This window comes from Lactuca serriola, chromosome 4, assembly GCF_051521515.1.
Source record: "Lactuca serriola cultivar US96UC23 chromosome 4, Lser_US96UC23_V15, whole genome shotgun sequence".
Lineage (NCBI taxonomy): Eukaryota > Viridiplantae > Streptophyta > Magnoliopsida > Asterales > Asteraceae > Lactuca > Lactuca serriola.
In genome coordinates, this window is record NC_136411.1 from 160,576,799 (window position 1) to 160,598,411 (window position 21,613).

Here is a 21,613-nt window from a genome sequence, read left to right on the forward strand (position 1 = left end):
AATGATTCAAATGTGTTTAATATTCATAAAGATTCAATTACAAGTGTTTGAATAGTAAACACACTAAGCCTCTCAAGTGGCTCTTTGAAAACTAGTCTAAGCAACAATTGTGTAGAATGAGCAGGAATGAGCAAGGAAGAGCATAAAAGAACAACTTTATAATAGATCCCAATGGTCCTATTTATAGGCTTTGGAAAATCCCATGAAATGGCTTGACTAATCTGGTGTTGACACGCCATCATGACTTAGTCATTAGTTAACACCTCTGCCCTACTTAATGGAGAATGGATGGAATATTCAAATTCCGTTAGTATACCGTTAGGGTTCCATCTAAGTTATAAGTATTCATAATTCTAGAACCTTCTTGATCAACATTTAAAATGTGATGAGCAATATGATCATGTTGCTCAATGGTCGTCTGAGATATCATCAACTTCTAGAAGTGTCATTTATCAAGTTAAGTTGTTTCTTGAATGTTGGAATGTGTCTTGGACTTGAAAATGTACAACTACTTGTTCATGATGGACCATGGACGAAATTCATGTACCTTTGAACATTTAGACGTGCCTCCATTCTACATGGTGTGCGATGTGCAGTCATGTTCAGCCATCAATGTGATCATGTTTCCATTGACTTAAGATGAGCCACCAAGTATTCACGTTGATCCATTAGCATCTTGATGCTCCACATATGATCTAGATATGCCATCTAAGATCATGACAATCCACATTGCTTTCTTTAAGTGTTGCATGTTCAGCAAGTGCTCCAGGTCCACAACATGTGCTCCATGGGTAGAACAAGTGCTTCATGTCAACAAGTGCTCCATGTAAGCTTTAAGTGCTACAACATTTGATTCTTCAAACATTTACTGAATCTTCAGGATCTTTCCAACCTGAAACATTTTGATAATGTTTGTTAGAAAATGTAAATCAATACTCAACTTATTTCAAGTGACAACCACATCAAAATATTTCCAACATATGTTGATGAAATGCTCCTTAAAGGAAACAATATTCTAACCTTGCATTGTGTCAACACTTGGCTTGGGAAGTATTTCGTTATGAAGGACCTAAGAGAAGCAACCTATATACTAGGCATTAGGATTTATAGAGATTATGGTGTAAGTGATTTAAGCTACTTGTAAGCTACTCGATATCGAATCATTAAAAGATCGACTTGAGATTGAATTAAACGAGTATGAGCCGAGCTCGAACCTAAATATGAGGCTCGCTTTTTTAACGAGTTGGAGTCAAGCTTTAATTAGTGAGCTAGTGAGCATATGTATATATATATATATATATATATATATATACATACATACATACATACATACATACATACATACATACACACGCAAACATACTAAATAGGCTTCTTTAGTCTCCTTTAGGCTCAGTTAGGCCTGCGATCTCACTTAATCGTTCATTAGCCGAACTCGTGCTTGATCTTATTAAAAATAAACGAGCCAAACTTGACTCGTTTACAACCTTAATTGGACTAAGCCAAAGTACATAGTTTGATAAGGTTTTGAAAAGATTCAAAATGCAAGATTCTAAAAAATGGTGTCTACCCATGCGACATGGCTTATGATTGAGGAACGATCAATCTCCCAAAATTGAAGAAGAACTAGCTAGCTAAGTTGAGTCTCATATGATTCTACTATAGGATGAATCATGTATGCCATGACATGTACTAGACCTGATATCTCATATGCTCTAAGCATGGTTAGTCGATATCATGTCAATCTTGGCGATAGTCATTCGACGGTCATGAAGAATATTGTTAAACCCGATTGTCTCATCCAATTTAAACAAATAAAATGATCATCGCTAGTTGCACTAAAAATATAGCATAGGGAAGCAGGGTCGAATCCTCATGGACACAACCTAAAAGTCAATGCCTTTTTTTGCATCAGACACATTCTAGTCAAGAAATAGAAATTATTAAAGAGTGGGATTTTGATTAAAACTAAAAAGTAGAACTGTAGTGATAATAAATTAAATGAAAATCATTAATGATAACGGTTTCAGCTGTGTTGCGACTTACTAATCATGTAACTAACCTAGATCTGATTATTTGAGATGTTTTCTATCTCAGCTGGTACTTAGAAAAACTAACAAGCTCCGACATAAACTCTTTTACGTAAACTAGTTAAGCAAAACAAGCTCTTTGAATTAACCGTAACTTCTTACTGTTCAATTAAACAAGCTCTTAATTAAATCAGAAAAATTGCACTAAGTTCCTTGTAGAATTCCCAACAATATCCAATACTTCTCATTAGCTCAGAAGCATAAATATATGATTTTTCAGTTTATAATAAAGTCAAATCCCAAACACGGAACCAATTTATTACTTGTTACTTATTACCAGTTAATTAGAACAATTACAGATTCTATTAACTGATTAACGGGAATGATTAAACACTAATTATGTGATCAGACTAACAAGAATTTAAAACCAAACATCTATTAAGAATAAAACTGAGGAATCTAGATAGAAACACAAATCAGATGAGAAGTACTCGTCTAATGCAGCACTAAAAACTATGGTTTTAGCCAAACATGGCTATAATCTGATAAGACTACTAGAATTAAGCATTAAACAACTAATCTTACTAATGTAACTAAAATAGATGATCCACAGTCTTAAGATCTTCAGACATCGTTGAAATTGGAGAAGAAACACCTCCAAAATCGTCTTTTCCGTCGTTTGGAGCCTCAGGAGTCGACTAGGGTACGAATTCTCTTTACTAGAATGTTATATGGTTCTATTTATATGTCCAATAGAAAAAAACGGCAATACATGCGATTGTATAGGGCTAAGTTGCGATCACATCTTTTTAAGAAAACGTGTATCAGGCCTTTTAAATGAAGTAGGATGCTATTCAAGGCTTTTTTTTGGCAAAGTTGTGATTGCAAAGAGGGAAGTTTTGATCGCACATACATAGGTTTCGATCGCATGTTTTGATTTTTTACTTTAGATGACTTCCAGACGACCTATTTTTACCCTAGGAATCATAATCGCAAACATGCGATCGTAGGAAAACCATACAACTACATTTTTGGGCCATGAAATTGCATATTTTTCCTTTTTCACAAACATGAAAGTTGTCCCAATTTGTGTCTAGATTTCAGATTATTTTGAATCTCATCAATTGGAGTTATGGTTCATGAGATATGGTCAAAATACTTAAAGGGGGTCAAACCTACCAACAACATCCTCTAGCTTCAGATTGCAGATTCTATCTTCGTATGGTCAATTCGATTGAATGCTTCTTAACCAAATAACCTTTCAATCATTATTCAACATACTCCTTCAGTTCCAAATCCATTTAGGCTCCAAATATGCATCCAAATGCTCCCAAATCACTACTCCAGTCGAACTATCTGATATTGACATAAAAATATGAGCAGTGCGGGAATTCTAATAAAATACATGAGCTAAACATTATTTAAATAAATGACATGAAAATGTGAAAAATATGATGCTAAATGATAATAAAAACTACCCTAAGAGATGCATAAAATGGCATCTAACAAATCTCCCCAAGCTTAAACCTTACTTGCCCTCAAGTAAGAAAAAGATAAAACGTTATAAACAAATGGAAATATGTAGATGACCTAAAAAGAATTCAAAATAAAAAGAAAATAAAAACTTAAAATAAAATACTTCACTCTTTTTTGTACTTTTGTAACGACCCAAATTTCATTTTTAATTAATAAAACACATTTGCATAATTCATGAAATCCCAACATAATTGTTTTCAAATCAACATTCATTACAACTTTATATAAATCGTCAGAGTGTCCCTAAAACATCTTAGTGGAAGAGAGGTAGAGTGCACGCCACATCATCACGCCTTGCCTTTTCCCTTGGGCTCAGATGTATCTAAAACAAATCTACAAACGGTAAGTTTGAAAGCTTAGTGAGTTCCTCAGAGCTTACCCACACCAAAACATATAACATATCATACAAGCAAACATGTAAGCCATAGATTCCAACATATATATATATATATATATATATATATATATATATATATATATATATATATATATATATATAGGGAAACCCTGGAAACCCTCCAGGGTCTTACTTAAGGTGCCATGGGAACCCCCACATGGTCTTAGCCCAATGCCTCGAGAAACCCCTGAGGTCTTTGACCTAGGATGCCAAGGAAACCCTCAAAGGTCTTACACCTAAGTGCCTCGGGAACCCCCCGAGGTCTTTGACCTAGGATGCCATAGAAACCTTCCACGGTCTTATACCTAAGTGCCTCGAGAACCCCCCGTGGTCTTTCACACATGATACATAGAACAACTAGTACATTACATATCAAGTAATCCAAATAGCATATACGTCATAATTAATGGGCCGGCCTTGGTGCCTTTGACTCGTTGGTATGGTGAGGAGACTCACCTATGTCTGTTGAATACAAAAGCTGCTCTCCTAATAGTCTGTGACCTCCTGCTCGACAATAGCAATAATCTATGTTAGGGTTTTACTTAATCAAAGGAACCCTCAATTCCCAAATCTTTCCATAAGGCCCAAAATACCCTTTCTTTACTAATGGCCCAAAGTCCATGTCCAAAATCAATAATGGGCCTCTTTGCCTAATAAGGCCCAACCGATATATCCATGGTCCAATATAGATGAAATGGCCCATAACTCATAGAATGCACCCAAATCCAATAATCAAATGAGGCCCAATTGCTCAAAGGCTGAAAACATATTCGGGTCCATCTGTGATGCGTATGCTTGGCGTACCATCCTGGTACCCGCAATGTACTAAGGTCTTGGGACTACGCGCGGCGTACACTGGGTTATGCCCAGCGTACAACCATGTTAAGCACTTTCTCCATTAAATGCTTAATACATGATTCCTTTACGTCCAAAAGTCAGATCTAAGCTTAATAAGACGTCCTAATGCATAAAGTTGGCAACTTTATACCTTTGCATGCCATATATGCACCCAACATCCCCATTAAGACCTTTCCAAGGCTCTTAACCCATGCATGAGGTCCAAAATCCCACCAAGACTCCGTTTTTATGACACTAAAGGACCAAGGGACCTTAGATCTGTCATTCCCATCTTCTAGAGTTGCTAAACTCACAAATGGAGGTCCACAATCCACAAAAGGAACAAAGCTAGAAAACCCTAGCTAGATCTAGAGATTTAAATGGAAAGGTGCAAGCTTTTTACCTCCAAGAGCTTTGCAAGATGACCAATATGCAGATTCTTGAAACACCAACTCATACCAAGCTTGCTTAGCAACTCCTCCTTCTTGAAAGAACTCTAAAATGGCCACAAAACCCACTCCTTAAGCTCCAAAACCCTCACACACAATATCACAACTGAAGGTGGACGAAATGAGGCTAACTTGATTAATAGGGTTTGGTTCAAGAGGCTAAAAGATGTTTAAATAAGGGACAAGTCCGAGATTTAGGGTTTTCGCCCTCGGCACATACGCCCAACGTACGTCCAACTCCTCCGCGACCAATCATGCAGAGTACGCTAAGCGTACTCATGAGTACGCCCAACATACTCAAGGGACCATATATATATATATATATATATATATATATATATATATATATATATATATATTTAACTTCTTTGAGGGTTTCGAGTCAAACCTGGATCGGGGTGTTACAACTTTTTATATATTTTCAATTTTTTTATATGATCAAACTTTACATTGAGGGAGTTCCAATCACTACTAGCTAGATGACCATCCTGCTACCTTTCATGTATCACTGACTCCCAAAGTGAAGAAGATCACAAAACGGTGTAACCTAATAATCCAGCCTTAGTTTTATTTAAACTTTAAACCTTAATTAACTTTATGAGCGAAAATAACGCAGTCCAGGATCTCATGTCCTTAAGACTATATAGTTAAGAACTAGAAGAGACGCACCCTTAAGAACCCAACACGACAAATTAGCTTTCACTGAAGTAGTGGCCTCACCCGTAGGGACCCAGTTTCTATTCTTTCACTTTCTCAAGAGCCACTAATATCATATCACACATACACCATATTTATCTTTGAGATGGCTTTTTATTTGATTGAACTTGAATTTGTATCTTTGTTTTCAGCTTGAGTTCTTCAATCAACTTTTGAATTTCTTGAGATTTTTCCGATTAAGTGCTTGAAATTTTCATTTGGGTACTGGATATGACAGTTGTACCCTTTCTTCCTTCTTAACTATGTGGAACGTATATAAGGGCTCTCTATTACCGCAAGGGTGACACGTTTCAACATATAGGTCCGTGTTTTGTGGGTTCAAAGTTGTCGATAAAGGATCTTTTTAAACATTCAAAAATCATCACAAATCTGTTATTATCGCCCACAAAAACTTTTCAGTATGCTATTTTTATTATTATCTAAGATTGGGGTCTCAAATTAAGTTGTTTGAATCTCCTAGTTATGACAGCTATTTCTACACTTCCAATAACAACCCGGTCATTTCAAAATTTTCATTTTCCTTTTTCACGGAGTTATCAAATGTCAAAAATATCGTCATCTCATATTGAAGTTTTTTTTATGATTTTCTAAAAGATTTTTAAGAATTTTTAAATGCAGAAAAATAAAAATAACCAGATATAAAAATCTTTTTTGGTTCTCTTTTTTTATGAATGCGGAAAAATAAAAACAAAAAATTACATATTTTTTGGATTTTCGAATTTTTTTATGCAAATATAATGCAGAAAATAAAATGATTTTTTTTTTCAAAATTTAAACTAAAAATTTAAAATTTTTAACAAAACAATGCAAAATTCTACACTAACCCCTCCCCAAGCTTAAAATGATGCATTGTCCTCAATGCTCAGAGAGGAACGAACAACTCAATAAAACCTATAAAAGCAAAAAGGGTGTTGCTAGGAATGAATGTACCAAATAAGATTTCATAAATTTGAATTTCAGCAACTCTGTCGATCTTCTGATTTCCGCAAGCTTGGTTGGAACTGCGACCATATCTTTATTAAAATCAGAAAAATAAAAACGAATCATCGGGTTGCCTCCCGGAAAGCTGCTCATTTTTAAAGTCATTGGCTCGACTTTGTCCAACCAGATTAACTAACTGGTGTGGTTGGAACTTCACTGAAGCTCAACTCTCTTTCTTGTCACTCCAGATCCCCTCAAATATGGCAAGATGGATGGATATGAAACTTATTCACAACTTCTTCATCAAGTTCCATTGAAAGTGTACTAGCAAAAACATCAATTTTTGTTCTAGAAGTTTTCATAAAAGGCCTTCCTAAAATAATCAAGTTTTTGTCAGACATGTCAACATTTCCCATGTATAATATATAAAAATTAGCAGGAAAAATTAGTTTATCCACTTAGACAAGAACATCCTCCAGTACACCTTTTGGGTGTACTGTCGAGTGGTCAGTCAACTGTATAATTGTCCCGATCTTTTGTAAAGTTCCCGCTTTTAATTTTTCAAAACAGAATAGGGAAGGGAATTAACTGAAGCTCCTAGATTAAGCATGACTTTTGGAAAATAAAGGTTACCCAATTTACAAGGAACTGATAAAATCCCTGGATCCTTGCACTTTGGAGGCAAACCTTTATGAATAATTAAAGAAATATTTTTGCTGTCTTTTACAATCTCATTAAATTTCATTTTTTTTCTTTGAGTTGCATAAATTTTTAAGAAATTTAGCATAGCGAGGGATATGTTGGATAATATACAAAAGTGGGATATTTACCTCAACTTTGCGAAAAATTTCCATGATATCTTCATATTCTCTTTCACACTTCGAACTCTTCAATCTCGATGAGAATGGAAGTAAGGGCTTATATTCTTTCAGATCTGGTTTCAGTGGTGTTGGAGTTTCTTTTTCTTCCAGCTTTTCAGATTCTTCTTCAACCAACACCTCTTCAAACTCTCTAGCTTCAGCCTTTTTTATGGTTCATATAAGCTTAGGCCTCCATATGTTTTCCCACTTCTCAAGGAAACAACACTAACATTGTGCTTCGAATTGTTTTATGTGTGTCACAGTAACTTTCCTAGATGACCCATAAAAGTGGCAAGTTAAGACACATACTATTCCAGATTCTTAATATTGGCTCTAGTTTCTATCTGGATGTTTGGATGCTCGTGGCAAGACTCTTCACTATATCTTCTATGGTCATGCTGGAACCATTGGGTTGTTGTTGTATGTTCTGATTATGGTAATTCGAGTTCTAGAAATTTTGCTGTTGAAAGTTTTGCTAAAAGCCCAATTGCTGATAATTTTGCTGCTGATGGAGTCCAGGTGGGATCTGATATTTTTGCTTCTGCTGAAAATTATTATGGTAATTATTTTGATTACCTCCAATAGCTTTTGCTGCAGCTGTATCCTCTTGTAGTAACGAACAAATATCTATTGGATGTTCCATCTTCAAACAAATACCACATGGTTTCTTCGCAACTGCTTTTTCTTTCATCAAGAGCATAATAGCTTTCGTTAATTTAGATATTTGAGCTTCCAAATGAACATTGCTGACTTCCTTGACTCGCCTTGGCCGATTTCGATACAACTCGTCTTTATTTTCGGAATATTTAGACTCGACCACCAACTTTTCGATCAACTCTTTTATTTCCGTTGGTGTCATATCACCCAAGGAACCACCATTGGAAGCACTTATCAGGCGCCTCTCTATGGGTGTTAGGCCTTCACAAAAGCAATTATAAAGTTGATAATCACTGATCCCATGTTGTGGGCACCGGACCAGAAGCTCCTTGAATCTTTCCCAGTAAGTATGTAAAGCTTTTCTTTTTTCTTGTTTGATCCCAAGGATTTCTCTTCTGAGATTGGAAACTCGCATTTCTGGAAAGTATTTCTCTAAAAACAGCTTCGGAAGCTCGGTTCAAGTGGTGATAGAACCAGATGGGAGTTCATATAACCATTCCCTTGCTGAATCTTGAAGTGAAAATGAGAATCCCTTAGCTTAATCTGGTGTTCTATAACAACATGTGGCTTCATTCCTGAACAAACCACATGAAACTCCTTGAGTAATTTATGTGGGTCTTTATTTTCCAAACCTCTGAATGTGGGAAGAAGATGAATTAGCCTAGATTTCAACTCAAAGTTTTGGGCTTTCGGAAAGGTAACGCAGAGGGGATGCGGATTGACTTCTTGAGTGGCCCACTCTCTGAGAGTCTTTTTTGCTTCGTGTTCACTTATGTATAATTCTTCAGATTTGGATTCTAAAGAATCTGTGGGTTTAGATTTAACTGAGGGTGGTGGAGAGTATGCTTTGTAGTGGCTATTTTGAGGAGAAGATAGGGGTACTTTTGGAAAAAAAAAAATGGATCTGGTTCGTTCCACAAGGGAGTGCCTTGTGGTGTGATGATTTCTAGAGGTATGGAAGATGACGAACCAAATATACCTGCTGAGCATTTCTTTTTTGCTGCTTCTTTCTTTAGTTTCCTTGTAGTTCGCTCGATTTTTGGAACAAAATCTAATGGTGTACCTGAACAAAAAATTCTTGGCATAAAACTATTAGAAAGCATCGTGTCCTTGGAAACAGCGCCAATTTGTTAAACCCGGTTGTCGCATCCGATTTAAACAAATAAAATGATCATTGTTGATTGTACTAAAAATATAGCACAGGGAAGCAGGGTCGAATCCTTAGGGATACAACCTAAAAGTTAATGCCTTTTTGCATCAGGCACATTCTATCCAAGAAACATATATTATTAAAGAGGGGGATTTTGATTAAAACTAAAAACTAGAAATTAAGTGATAATAAATTAAACGAAAATCAAATAAAAATGGTTTCAGCTCTGCTGCGACTTTCCTAATCATGCAACAAACCTAGATCTGATTATTTGAGATACATTCGATCTAAGCTGGTACTGAGAAAAACTAACAAGCTCTAGTATAATCTTTTTACCTAAACTTGTTAATCAAAACAAGCTCTTTAAATTAATCCTAACTTTTTACTGTTCAATTAAAAAAACTATTAATTAAATCAGAAAAATTGCATTAAGTTCTTTGTAAAATTTCCAACAATATCCAATACTTCTCATTAGCTCGGAAGCGTAAATATATTATTTTTCGGTTTATAATAAAGTCAAATCCCAAACACAGAACTGATTTATTACTTGTTATTTATTACTAGTTAATTAGAACAATTACAAATTCTATTGACTGATTAATAGGAATGATTAAACTATAATTAGGTGATCAGACTAATAAGAATTTAAAACCAAACATTCATTAAGAACAAAACTAAAGAATCTAGATAGAAACACAAATAAAAAAATCAGATTTAATGACCAATCACATGAAAAGTACTCGTTTAATATAGAACTGAAAATTATGGTTTTAGCCAGACATTGCTAAAATTTGATAAAAACTACTAGAATTAAGCATTAAACAACTAATCTTACTAATGTAATTAAAAGAGATGATCCACCCTCTTCAGGTATTCAGAAATCGGAGAAGAAACACCTCCAAAATCGTCTTTCCATCGTCTGGAACCTTAGGAGTCAACTAGGGTACAAATTCTCTTTACTGGATGTTATGTGGGTCTATTTATACGTCCACAAGAAAAAACGGAAATACATGTATAACACCCATAAAATTCTTGAAAATTTTTAAATTTTAAAATAAACCCCAAACCATCATTGTTTACGAATTGTTTTCAAAATAAGTTTCACATCAGAGAAATCCCAAAATCGTAAAACAAAATATGAGGAGGTGCACGATCACGCCTTCGCCTTCGCACGATCCTCTGAAGTACCTGAAAGATAATCCAAACTTGTAAGCCTAAAGCTTAGTGAGTTCCACCAAAATACCGATACATAAAAAAATCGTACAAATATAATAACATCATGTAATGGATCCACAACTTAATAGACTGGATTACCCCTGAGCCCACAGCATAAGTCTGGCTTGCTCCCTGGCCTGATCAGTCAATTGACTGAATACCACTAAGCCCTCAGTATGAGTTTGGCATGCCCTACCCAGCCTTCAGCTCATATCTGAAATGCTCATGAGTCCTCAATATGAGTCTGACATGCCCTCCCTAGCCCTCAACTTATATCTGGAATACTCTAAGGTTTGTTGGCTACATCACAAAGCAGTACTACCTCAACCCACCCACACAATATGTCAACATATAACATATAATATCATATACAAATAAACAGAAAATTCACAGGTAATCCTACATACCTACTAGACTAGCATATCAAGACTAGCATGCATATCTATATCATACTCAGCATATCGGCAATGTTAGATTATCAAACCAATGGGCCGGCCTTGGTGCCTTTGACCCGAAAGTACAGTGAGGAAAACTCACCTCACAAGTAGATTAACTTATAAGATCTAACTTTGATACTCAGCTCCCAACTCAAATGCCTACAACCACCTTGACCAATTTCATTAAAACCCCAAAATACCGAAAATGCCCTAAAAGGCCAACTTGGTCAACCATGGTCAAAGTCAAAGTCAAAGGCAAAGTCAACAATCCATGTTGGCCCAACTTGTCGAGTGCACCCACAAACTCGTCGAGTTTCATCAGTACTCAGAAAGTCTGGGAAAACCATATCCAACTCGCCGAGTTTGCTGGAAAACTTGTTGAGTTTCCCCAGCTTAACACATTCAGATGATTCTTTGATTCCAGGGAATCTAAGGCTCAGATCTAAACTCAAAATGTGTCTAAAAGGATAAACTTTCCAACTTTATCCTTTGGGGCTACTCCAAATGCTAAAAAAAACCTTTCCACAAGGCTTGAAAGCTCAAAGCCTTAATCATTAAGCACAAAATCCTTGAGATTTGGAACCCAACTTTTCCAGGAGAGATTCTAGCCTCGAAAATGTCCGAAAGGTTGGTGCTTTATAGACATGCATGTCCAATGCGTGTATTGGCCCCAAATGGGTCAAAAAGGGAAAATATGACCTATACTCCATGCATGACATCAAAGCTTGGTTAAAGACAAAGTCTAACCCACTATAAGGTCACCTTGACCTGGAGATTCATAAAGTTGCAAACTATATGAAGTCCATCATTTGCAAGATCCATGAATAAGGAGAAAAAGGGGGAAAATCAATATCTAGCCACATAGATAGATGAAAATCGGATCTTGAATACTTACAACGGTCCAAAAGAGTGCCAAACTGAAGATAAGAGATTAGCTTGCTAGGTCCTTGCTTCCTTCTTATAGCTTCTTCTCCTTTTTTCCAAAAGAACCACACTAAAACACAAAATGAGAGGGGAGGGTGATTAGGGTTCACTAGGGCCGCAAAAAGGGGTTTGGAGGTTGATAAAGGATCAACCTTAGGAACTTAAGGAGATTAAATAGGGTGCAAAACCCTAAATTTTAGGGTTTCTCATCCAGCTGCCAACTCGTCAAGTTTTCCTCACCAACTTGTCGAGTTGGTCCAAAAAGATATGCGACCCAAAAGCCTTCAACACATCGAGTTGAGGCCATCAACTCAAAGAGTTCCAAGGGAAACTTGTCTTTAAAATAATAAATCTCATACCTGGAAATCAGGATGCTACAACATGCGATCGCATAGGGCTAGGTTGTCATCACATATTTTTAAGAAAATGTGTCCCAGGCCTTTTTAATGAAGTAGGATGTTGTTTCCCATGCTTTTTTTGGCAAAGTTGTGATCGCATAGAGGGAAGTCACGATCGCATGTACATAGGTTGCGATCAGAAGTTTTGATTTTTTTTACTTTAGATGACTTCTATACGACTTTATTTAGACCTTGGGAAGCTTCATGGAAAACATGCGATCGCATTTTGGGCCATGAAATCGTAGATTTTGTCTTTTTCACAAACTTGAAAGTTCTCAAAAATTATGTCTAGTTTTCAGAACATTTTGAATCTTGTCAATTGGAGTTACAGTTCATGATATATGATCAAAATACTGACAAGGAGTCAAAGTTGTCAACAACACCCTCGAGCTTTAGATTGCAGATTCTATCTTCGTATGATTATTTCGATTGAATTCTTCTTGACCAAATAATATTTCAAGCATTCCTCAACATACTCCTTTAGTTCCAACTCCATCTAGGCTTCGAATATGCATCCAACTACTCCCAAAGCAATTCTCCACTCGAAATATCTGAGATTGACATAAAAATATGAGCAGTACGAGAATTCTAATAAAATACATGAGCTGCATAGTATTTAAATAAATGACATGCAAATATGAAAAATATGATGCTAAATGATAATAAAAAATACCCTAAAAGATGCATAAAATGGCATCTAACAAATATCCTCAAGTATCTGAAAAGAAATAAGGATATGTTCTTAGTGTATGGTGCACAAAAGAGTTGTGAGTTACAGGTTATTTAGATGCAAGTTTCCAAACTGACATGGATAACTGGTGTTCATAGGTTAGTTGGCTTTTGATGTTGAATGAAGGAGTTGTTACGTAGAAAAGTTCCAAGTAGAAGACGGTGGCAGACTCAACATGTGAGTCTAAGTATATTGTAGCATGTGTAGTAACAAAGGAGGCCACATGGTTAAAGAACTTCATCGAGGATCTTGGAGTTGTACCAAGAATCAAAGAGCCTATTGAGATTTATTGTGATAATGAGGGTGCAGTCGTCTTGACTAAAGAGCTCAAGGACCATGGTAATTCTAGACACATATTGAGAATGTACCATTATGTTCGACATAGAGTGGAAGACGGAGACATCATCACGAATAATGTATCATCTGAGGAGAATCATGTTGATCCATTCATGAAGCCACTATCAAAAAAGAAATATGATGGTCATGCTAGGACCATTAGCATGAGACTAGATAGTGATTTGATATAGTAGTATAGTTGTTAGTTTGAATTATTATGATACATATAACTGTATGAATTGTAACAATTTTAACATTTGTTTCATAATGACTTAATAAAGATCTTTTGTTGCTATCACAGTTTTGTTAATTCAAATATTATGTTTCGCTTTTGCATGTTTTGAACCTACTTCCAGAATATTTAATTATGTTCAAAAATCCACAGTCGGTCATACTCTCGGGAGTGAGTATTGTAATTTAAGACTGTCAAGAGTGTTAGTTGATTGGACCATATGATATTGGACATTTCATAAGAGATTACGCTAAAATTGCATGATTACTTGAAATGGGGATTTTAGATATTAGAACAACTCGTACATAGAGATTACTTTATGGATCTAGTCATGAGTAATTCTAAGATTATAATATCTTCTATTCTTCAAACTGAGATACATATGGGGTTTTGTTTGAAAAATTAGTTGTGCATTGGTGTGCTCCAACACTATCCGTAACTAGTGGTCATAAAGGGTATTTCCATGTATGATTAGACGAGTAGATAAAAACTATGTAATCAGAGTTTATTTGTTCATTCTTGTAACCAGGAAGCGATATGTATAGGCTCCTCGATGATTTGATGCTGAAATTTGAAGTGCTTGATCAAGCCTTAACTAAATTGATGTGTTCAACTTATTAGTCAGATGTAATGTCAGAAATTGTAAATTAGGAAACGTAATGTTGAACATTAAGATTGAACCATATCCATGTCTCACGTTCATAGAGATATCTAGAAAAGGGAATAAGTTGATCACTTGCCTAAGGGCAAATTTGATCAAAGTTAGGCAGTCGAATTAGATGACTACTCTCTACTGATTGTTAATGAAATATTTTGATCCTAGAGTTAACGACTTGTCTGAGTGGGAGGCTGTTGAAAATAGTGTCCATAGTCATTAACTGTTTTTATAATATTTCTAATAATAGTGGGGTCCTTTGGGTTGGCCTTATTATCCAAATAGCATAAGGAAATGGATATAAATAAGTTTTAAATTTATTAAGGAATTAATAAATTAATTATAAATTATTTTGATGATTAATTAAAAGGTTTTAATTCATTAAAGAGCTTGAATATTAATTAATCCAAACGATTAATTGAAATATTATAGAAGCTCTTGCAGAGCCTATATGGGACGGTTCTGAGAGCTCATTGGATAAGGATATGACAGGTTTGAATCAAATAAGGATTAACCCTAAAGTTTGAATCATTTTAGTATTCTATCTGCAACCTATAAATAGACTACTATGGGTCAAACCCTAGAGCTGGTTATTCACCTAGAAAGTGTCATCTCTCTCTCTCTCACTCTCTCTCTCTCTCTCTCTCTCCATATACAAATTCTTAACCTTTCTCCTAAGGGTTAGAGAATTTCATATAAACCCTAGTCTAGGGTTCCATCCTTTCGCTTTTGTTGTTGTGGGTATGACTTCATTAGAGGGGTGCTATGTTGGATCTTTCATACATGGCGACGAACTTCCAATCACAAGATCATAATCAACCAATCAAGAGGATAGTAATTCCATTATTTTGTTGATTTTTATAGTAATTTGCTAAAACTAGTAAACCTAGATTCTAGGGTGCATCTACCCACATGTAATCTTATGATTGCTTCCGCTACCTTAGATAGTGTATTTGATGCTTTAGAAACCCAATAGGCGTCTCTTATGTTGGCGACATAGACGTCTACAAGTCTCCCAATCTTAGCATATGGCTTCCAGATTTCTAATCTTCTAACACTGCCCGAAAGGTTTAAAAGGTAGAAAGGAGTAACTTCGCTTGTGCCCTTGAAGTTAGGTTTACGGGGGAGGGGCTTCCGACGTCGAACTTCTGTCCATTCGCCTTTCTTCTTTAACATGTCACCGGTAACCCTTAGTTTACCATGACGAGATGTTGATGACTCTTTCAAGGCTTTCATTCATTTTTCATTTTTTTAAAAGAATGGTCATTGAAACTAAAATGTTTTCGAAAATAACATAAAGCAAAAGAATATGCATAATGGTCATTCTATAGTATTTTAACGGAGCATTATAAACAATAATTGCTTCATGGAACTCTAATGCAAGATTTGGAAATCACATAAACCAACCATATGAATTTTCCAAAAAATTGAACCAAAAAAACACATTAAAAAGCAAACCACAGGTACCAAGTATATAATTTATTCTTCTTTTTATATATTTCAGTCATAGTTTTGCCAAGTAATGGTGTTTGTTGGTATGATGAGTACCGAGTACGTCGACTTTACAACATTACAAATTCACAATATGATATGAATAACAATTTATAAACAACAAAATAATTATATGTAAATCTAAGAAAATAAATTAATTAATTAAAACTAGGAACGACCACTTAATACAAACGATGTAATCAATTCGTTGAGTGAATTTGGAGCTTCGACATTTGCAGCGTGCCCTACGTCCTTAATTATCTTTAGCTTTGACTTCGGACCCAAGTGCCTAAGTAATGATTTTTACTTAATTATAAATAAATGAATAAATAATTTAAATTTTATATAAAAAAAAAACAAAACAAAACAAAACAAAATACCTATGTAGTTGATGTCCCAACTGAATCGGGAAGATATTGTCTTTCTCTCCCCATATTATAAGTGTTTCCTTCATCACCAAATACGTACTCTTAATTTATTATAAATGTACACTCAAAGTGAATATAAATTATCAATATATAAAAAAAACGTAATAAATAAAATTGGTAAAATAGAGTGGTTAAATAGCAATCCAAAATACATAAGGTTTTAGCATGCTCAAATTTGGTTGTGCCATAAACCTTTTTATTCATATTTTTTAAGAAAAAATGATAAAGATATTAACAAAAGTATTTTTTTTTTTTAAATAGCCATTTTCTTCTAAACTACACAAAACAATCAATAAATACATAATATGAAACTATTTTCTATATAGTATGAAATTATTCATATTAGTACTACTACGAAAGTAGATAAATTTAAAAATCATAAAATATAATAGTAAAGTCATTATCATAAGAAAATTATATCGATCACGCTACCATAAATATCGGATAAACATGTATCGTCAAATATTTGATCATAAATTTCTTTGAGTATTTTCTATAAACGTTTAAAACCCCCGGGCCCACATATAAAATCTTATTGAACTTGTATGTCATTGTATCGTGTCATCTACACATAACATTTGTCTTTTTTTTTCTTTTTTCTTTTTTACTTAAGAAAATTGTATTTGTATCCCAATAATTTAAGTTGTATTGTTGTAATGTCTATAATTAGTTTAAACATGCAATATTCAATTTTACGTTTTAATTATACAAAACTTATGTTGCTGATGTTGAATTTAAAAGCTTAATAAAATGGTCACATAGTATAAAAATAATTATATAAGTAATAAGAAAAGCTAAAAAAAGTGTCGTTAATACGTAATTTTATTTTGACTATATCTGTAAAAGCCAAAAATGTGTCGTATTTAATCGTAATTTGACTTTAATCTGAAAACGTCGTCGTTACTACGTAAACTAGTTTTGAAAAGTGAGAGTAAATTAAAAGTTGTATCCATGGCACCTGGGTAAGAACAGGAAGATGAGGATCAGGTTTCTTCGAAAGCAAATTCTCAATCAGTTCTTGTCTTTCCTTCCTCCATCTATCTGCCTGCAAATTTGGAATAATGATTGATCGATTATACTATAATTCTCCCTTCAATTCAAATCTAACCATAATAGAGATGAAAAGCTTAATTAAACACTTACAGCAATGAATCCACGAAGGAAGAAATCAGGAAACCACTTTCCAATATCAGATTTATACATAGACAATCTGCACAGCGTTCGTATTTCTTCTGGTTTCTCCGGTACCAAAATCTCCACCACATTCCGCCCTATCTTCTCCAGATACTCCGATTTCTGCTCCTCCGTATACACAATTCCACTGCTCACAATCACCACCTTCTCCACCATCTTCTCCTCCATCTCCGCCATCCGATACACCACAAATCCTCCGTAACTAATTCCATACACCGAGAATCTTTCAACTCCCAATTTCTTCATTCCATCGCACACGCACTTCGCCTGAAACTCCTCCGTACGCTCCGTCCTCGTCGAGTACGATTTGCCGAAAAACACTAGATCTGGTATGTAAACATTGAAATCACGAGTCAATTGAGCTACCTGCAATATGAATTGCCACTTGGAGTTACCGCCGTAGCCATGGACGAGAACGAGGTTTGGCTTGTTGCAGCGGCGGTGGTTCGCCGCCCATATGTGCATTGAGGTTTGGCAATCGTCGAGGTCGACGGTGCATGGGGAGAGATTACAGTAGGAATAGTAAACCGATAGGAGAGCTTCGGCGGCAACCATAGGAAGGCGTTTGATGCCGCCGTGGAGGGACAGGAGACGGCTGTGGAGCCGGAGAGATCGAATGGTAGAGAGCATGACTGAAACGTAAGATTAATGCGCAAGAATTTGGGAGGTTTTTGAATATATGGAGAAATATTTTTTTTGGTGTCGTGTCATTATCAGTGTATTTATCTGTAAATAAATATAAATAAGCATATGATAATATCCACGGATATATGTTCTGTCAAACTTCAATATTATAGAATGCACTTTAATTTTTGAAAACGAACATTAACTATTTATATTGCAAGTTTATAAATAAATAAATAAATAATCTGATTTTCCGAAATTTATATTTGACATATGGTAGAGGGTAACATGTTTAATAATTAAGTATTTAGTTTTAGGTTAATATTGAAATTGTTCCTTCGACTGGATATTCATTTAGTCACTATTTTTTTTAAATGTTTATAAATTCTCTTAACTTGTTTATTTTATGTATATCTAACTACGGTTAGGTATAAATAAGTCGAGCTATTCGTAAGTTATTCAAAATCAGCTGATTAAAAGTTCAATTTGGATCGAACGAAACAAATCCCGAGTTTTTATTGTGTTTCATTATTAAACGGATCTAGACAGTAAGCTCGACTCTGTTAGTGCATAATATAAATGATCCTTAACTTCAAAAGTAAATTGTCAACTAAAATACACTTTGCTTTTAACAAAAAAAACATCTTCAACATATTCTTATTATTATTTAAATTTATAAAGCTACAATTAAATATAACCATAATATTTTTATTAACAGTCAACTACAACGTCTGGAGTAAATTTGATTCATAAGAAAACATATGATGATACGATTTATAAAAACGATATGTGTACTTATTTAAGATTTGCGATTTGCTCATGAATATTGCCACAACTAATTTTTGTATGAAAATTAATCTAAGCTAAGCATAATTTTGATGACTAGTATGCAGTAATATATTACTTTAAACATTGCAGAAAGTGTAGATCTAGCAAAAAGACTTCATTTTTGGACCATGGTGAGTAAAAGTTTCCACCTTTTTGATTCTCTCTCCATTGATATGGGATTTATTGGATTTCTTGGTTGATTTCGAATTTAGGTAGGTTAGATGAGATAAAGTTTGTAACTTTTGGATCTGAAGTTTGATTTTGCATTGAGCTCCATGCATGGGATTTTGGTCTTATTTCTCCATTTTGACCAAGTTTGACTTCTAGACTTGCATTGGGCATGCATATATATGTGACAACCCGAAATTTCTCTTTTGTATAAGTCATTCAATTCAATCAGAATCAGACTCGTTTCTGCTATCTTTTAGCCTTGTTTAGGGTCTGTTTGAGCATTCTAAGCTTAGTACAATCAAGGTTTGGGTTCAGGGATGAGCTATTCTAGGTCATAATATAAGCATTCAGGCCAAACTCTCCTTCAAGAGGAGTGTATGGCCGTACACCCCCTCTTGGCCGTACACTCTCCCTATATAAGGAGTACTTAGCCATCTTTCACCACTTTACACACTTTCAAGTCTAGAACTTCGACTCTCTCTACCTTCATCAAGTGTTCATCAAGATCTCCACAAATCTAAGTGTTTTCCTTCCTTGAATAGTTGCTACATTGCTTTATCTAGTGGTGAATTCGTGTTTTCATATCATTAATTTCATCTTTGGCTAGATCTTCATCTTTCACCAAGAACACCAAGAACACACACTAGTTCTTGGAGGCTGTAAACCTTTTTCAAGCTTTAAAAGCGTAAGTATTCCATTCATAGCTTGTTATTCTTGAAAGATCTCTTGATTCAAGCCTTGATTCATCATGTTTCAACATCTTCTTCATCCCTTGAAGGGAGTACGGCCGTACACCTTCATGAGGTTGGTCGTACACACCTTAAAGGCCCTCCAAAGTGAGAGTTTAGCCCCTATCATCTAATTGGACATGCTAAACCTTTGCTTCTAGCCTTGATTCACCTTAAATCAACCAATTTTGCAAGAACATGATGGGTGTACGGCCGCACACCCCCTTGTGTGGCAACCCAAATTTATTGCCGTTACAAATCCTGTCTGCACTAACGGAATTCGTCGTTATATTTATTGTTTTCCGTGATGTTTGGAGTCGTCAATAAACAAATATCTAGTTATTTATATGTCCTGACATTATCATAAGTAATTATAACTTGTAAGTGTTAACCCCGTTTAACTAAATAGAGTTATATTACTTTTCAACTACTTCACCCGGGTAAAAAGTTTCAACCCCGTTAAACTTTAGCATCGGGTAGCCGTGTATCGGGTGCAATACCCGAGGCATATGAAATGAGAGTGAACATCATTTGAACACTCTTTTACCACTCATTCACTCTCTCTCACTACTTTCTCTCTCTAGACCCGAACCCGACTCCAAAACCGCGAATTCCGGCTTCCAAACGTAAGGGTTTCTTCCCTATCTTGCTCTAATCATAGTCCATAGCATTTAGAGGCCAAAAATCAAAGGATTTAGTAGATTAAAGGGAGTTTACGGCCTAGGAAGCCCCTTAGGCCGTAAACACCCAAAACATGGCCAAGTAACACATTTTTCTCTCCCATAAGCTTGTACAATAATTAGGGATATAGCCTAGATGAGTTGGGACATGAAAACATAAGCTTTTATGATCTAAAAAGGAGTTTACGGCCCAAGCTTGTGCTTAGGCCGTAAACACCAAATTTCTATGCCATATTTCCCCAAAAACTCATCTAAGGCATGTGGGAATTTAATTATGACCTAGAGGAATGTTTAAAACCATTAAACAACACCATTTAGAGACAAAAAGAGGAGTTTACGGCCAAGTCTAAGCTTCGGCCATAAACACCCAATAATTATGCCAAAATGTCCCCAAAACTCCACCTAAGGTCTTCAAAAATTTATCTAAGGTGTAGGGAAGTGTTTTGGACCATTTAAACATCCATTTTGAGGGATTAAATGGAGTTTACGGCCCAAGCACAAGCCTGGACCGTAAACTCCCCAAAATGTCACAAAATGAGGGTTTAAACCCTCCAAATTAGTCCAATACACTTGCTAGTAAATTAGGGAAGTGAAATAAGGCCTTAACTTGCAATTTTGGAGGAACACATGAGTTTACGGCCAAGCCTAGGGGGCTTACGGCCATAAACTACCAAGGAGTGGCCTTTGGGCCGTAAACTCCAAGGGAGTGAACTCATGGACTCCCCCGCAAACCCCTCTTGGCCTTATACCACTCCCGGGAACCCCTTCTAGGCCCTAAAACCCCGAATCAATGCTAGGATGCCTAAATACTTTAATGAAAAGCATAAAATGATTAATTTATTGTAAAATACATATTTCATATGACATTAGGGGCCTAAAAGGTGCACAAGTTGTTATTTGGTACAAAACGCTCAATCGACACTTTTACCTGATTTACCCGATTCACCCGATTTACGCGATTTCAGGTGAGTTCATACCCCTTTAATGA

General features: G+C 35.3%; 1 protein-coding gene across 1 annotated transcript; it reads right to left on the bottom strand.

Annotated features, from left to right (window-relative positions):
• Positions 1–15,952: 15,952 nt before the first annotated feature.
• LOC145102855 (uncharacterized) lies at positions 15,953–18,267 on the bottom strand. The gene is made up of 4 exons (XM_079040340.1): positions 17,544–18,267; positions 17,359–17,445; positions 16,353–16,420; positions 15,953–16,261 (listed from the first exon to the last, which is right to left on the bottom strand). Exons 1-4 carry the CDS (start codon positions 18,222–18,224, stop codon positions 16,141–16,143), a joined length of 957 nt encoding a protein of 318 aa, XP_078896466.1. The 5' UTR covers positions 18,225–18,267; the 3' UTR covers positions 15,953–16,140.
• Positions 18,268–21,613: the final 3,346 nt, after the last annotated feature.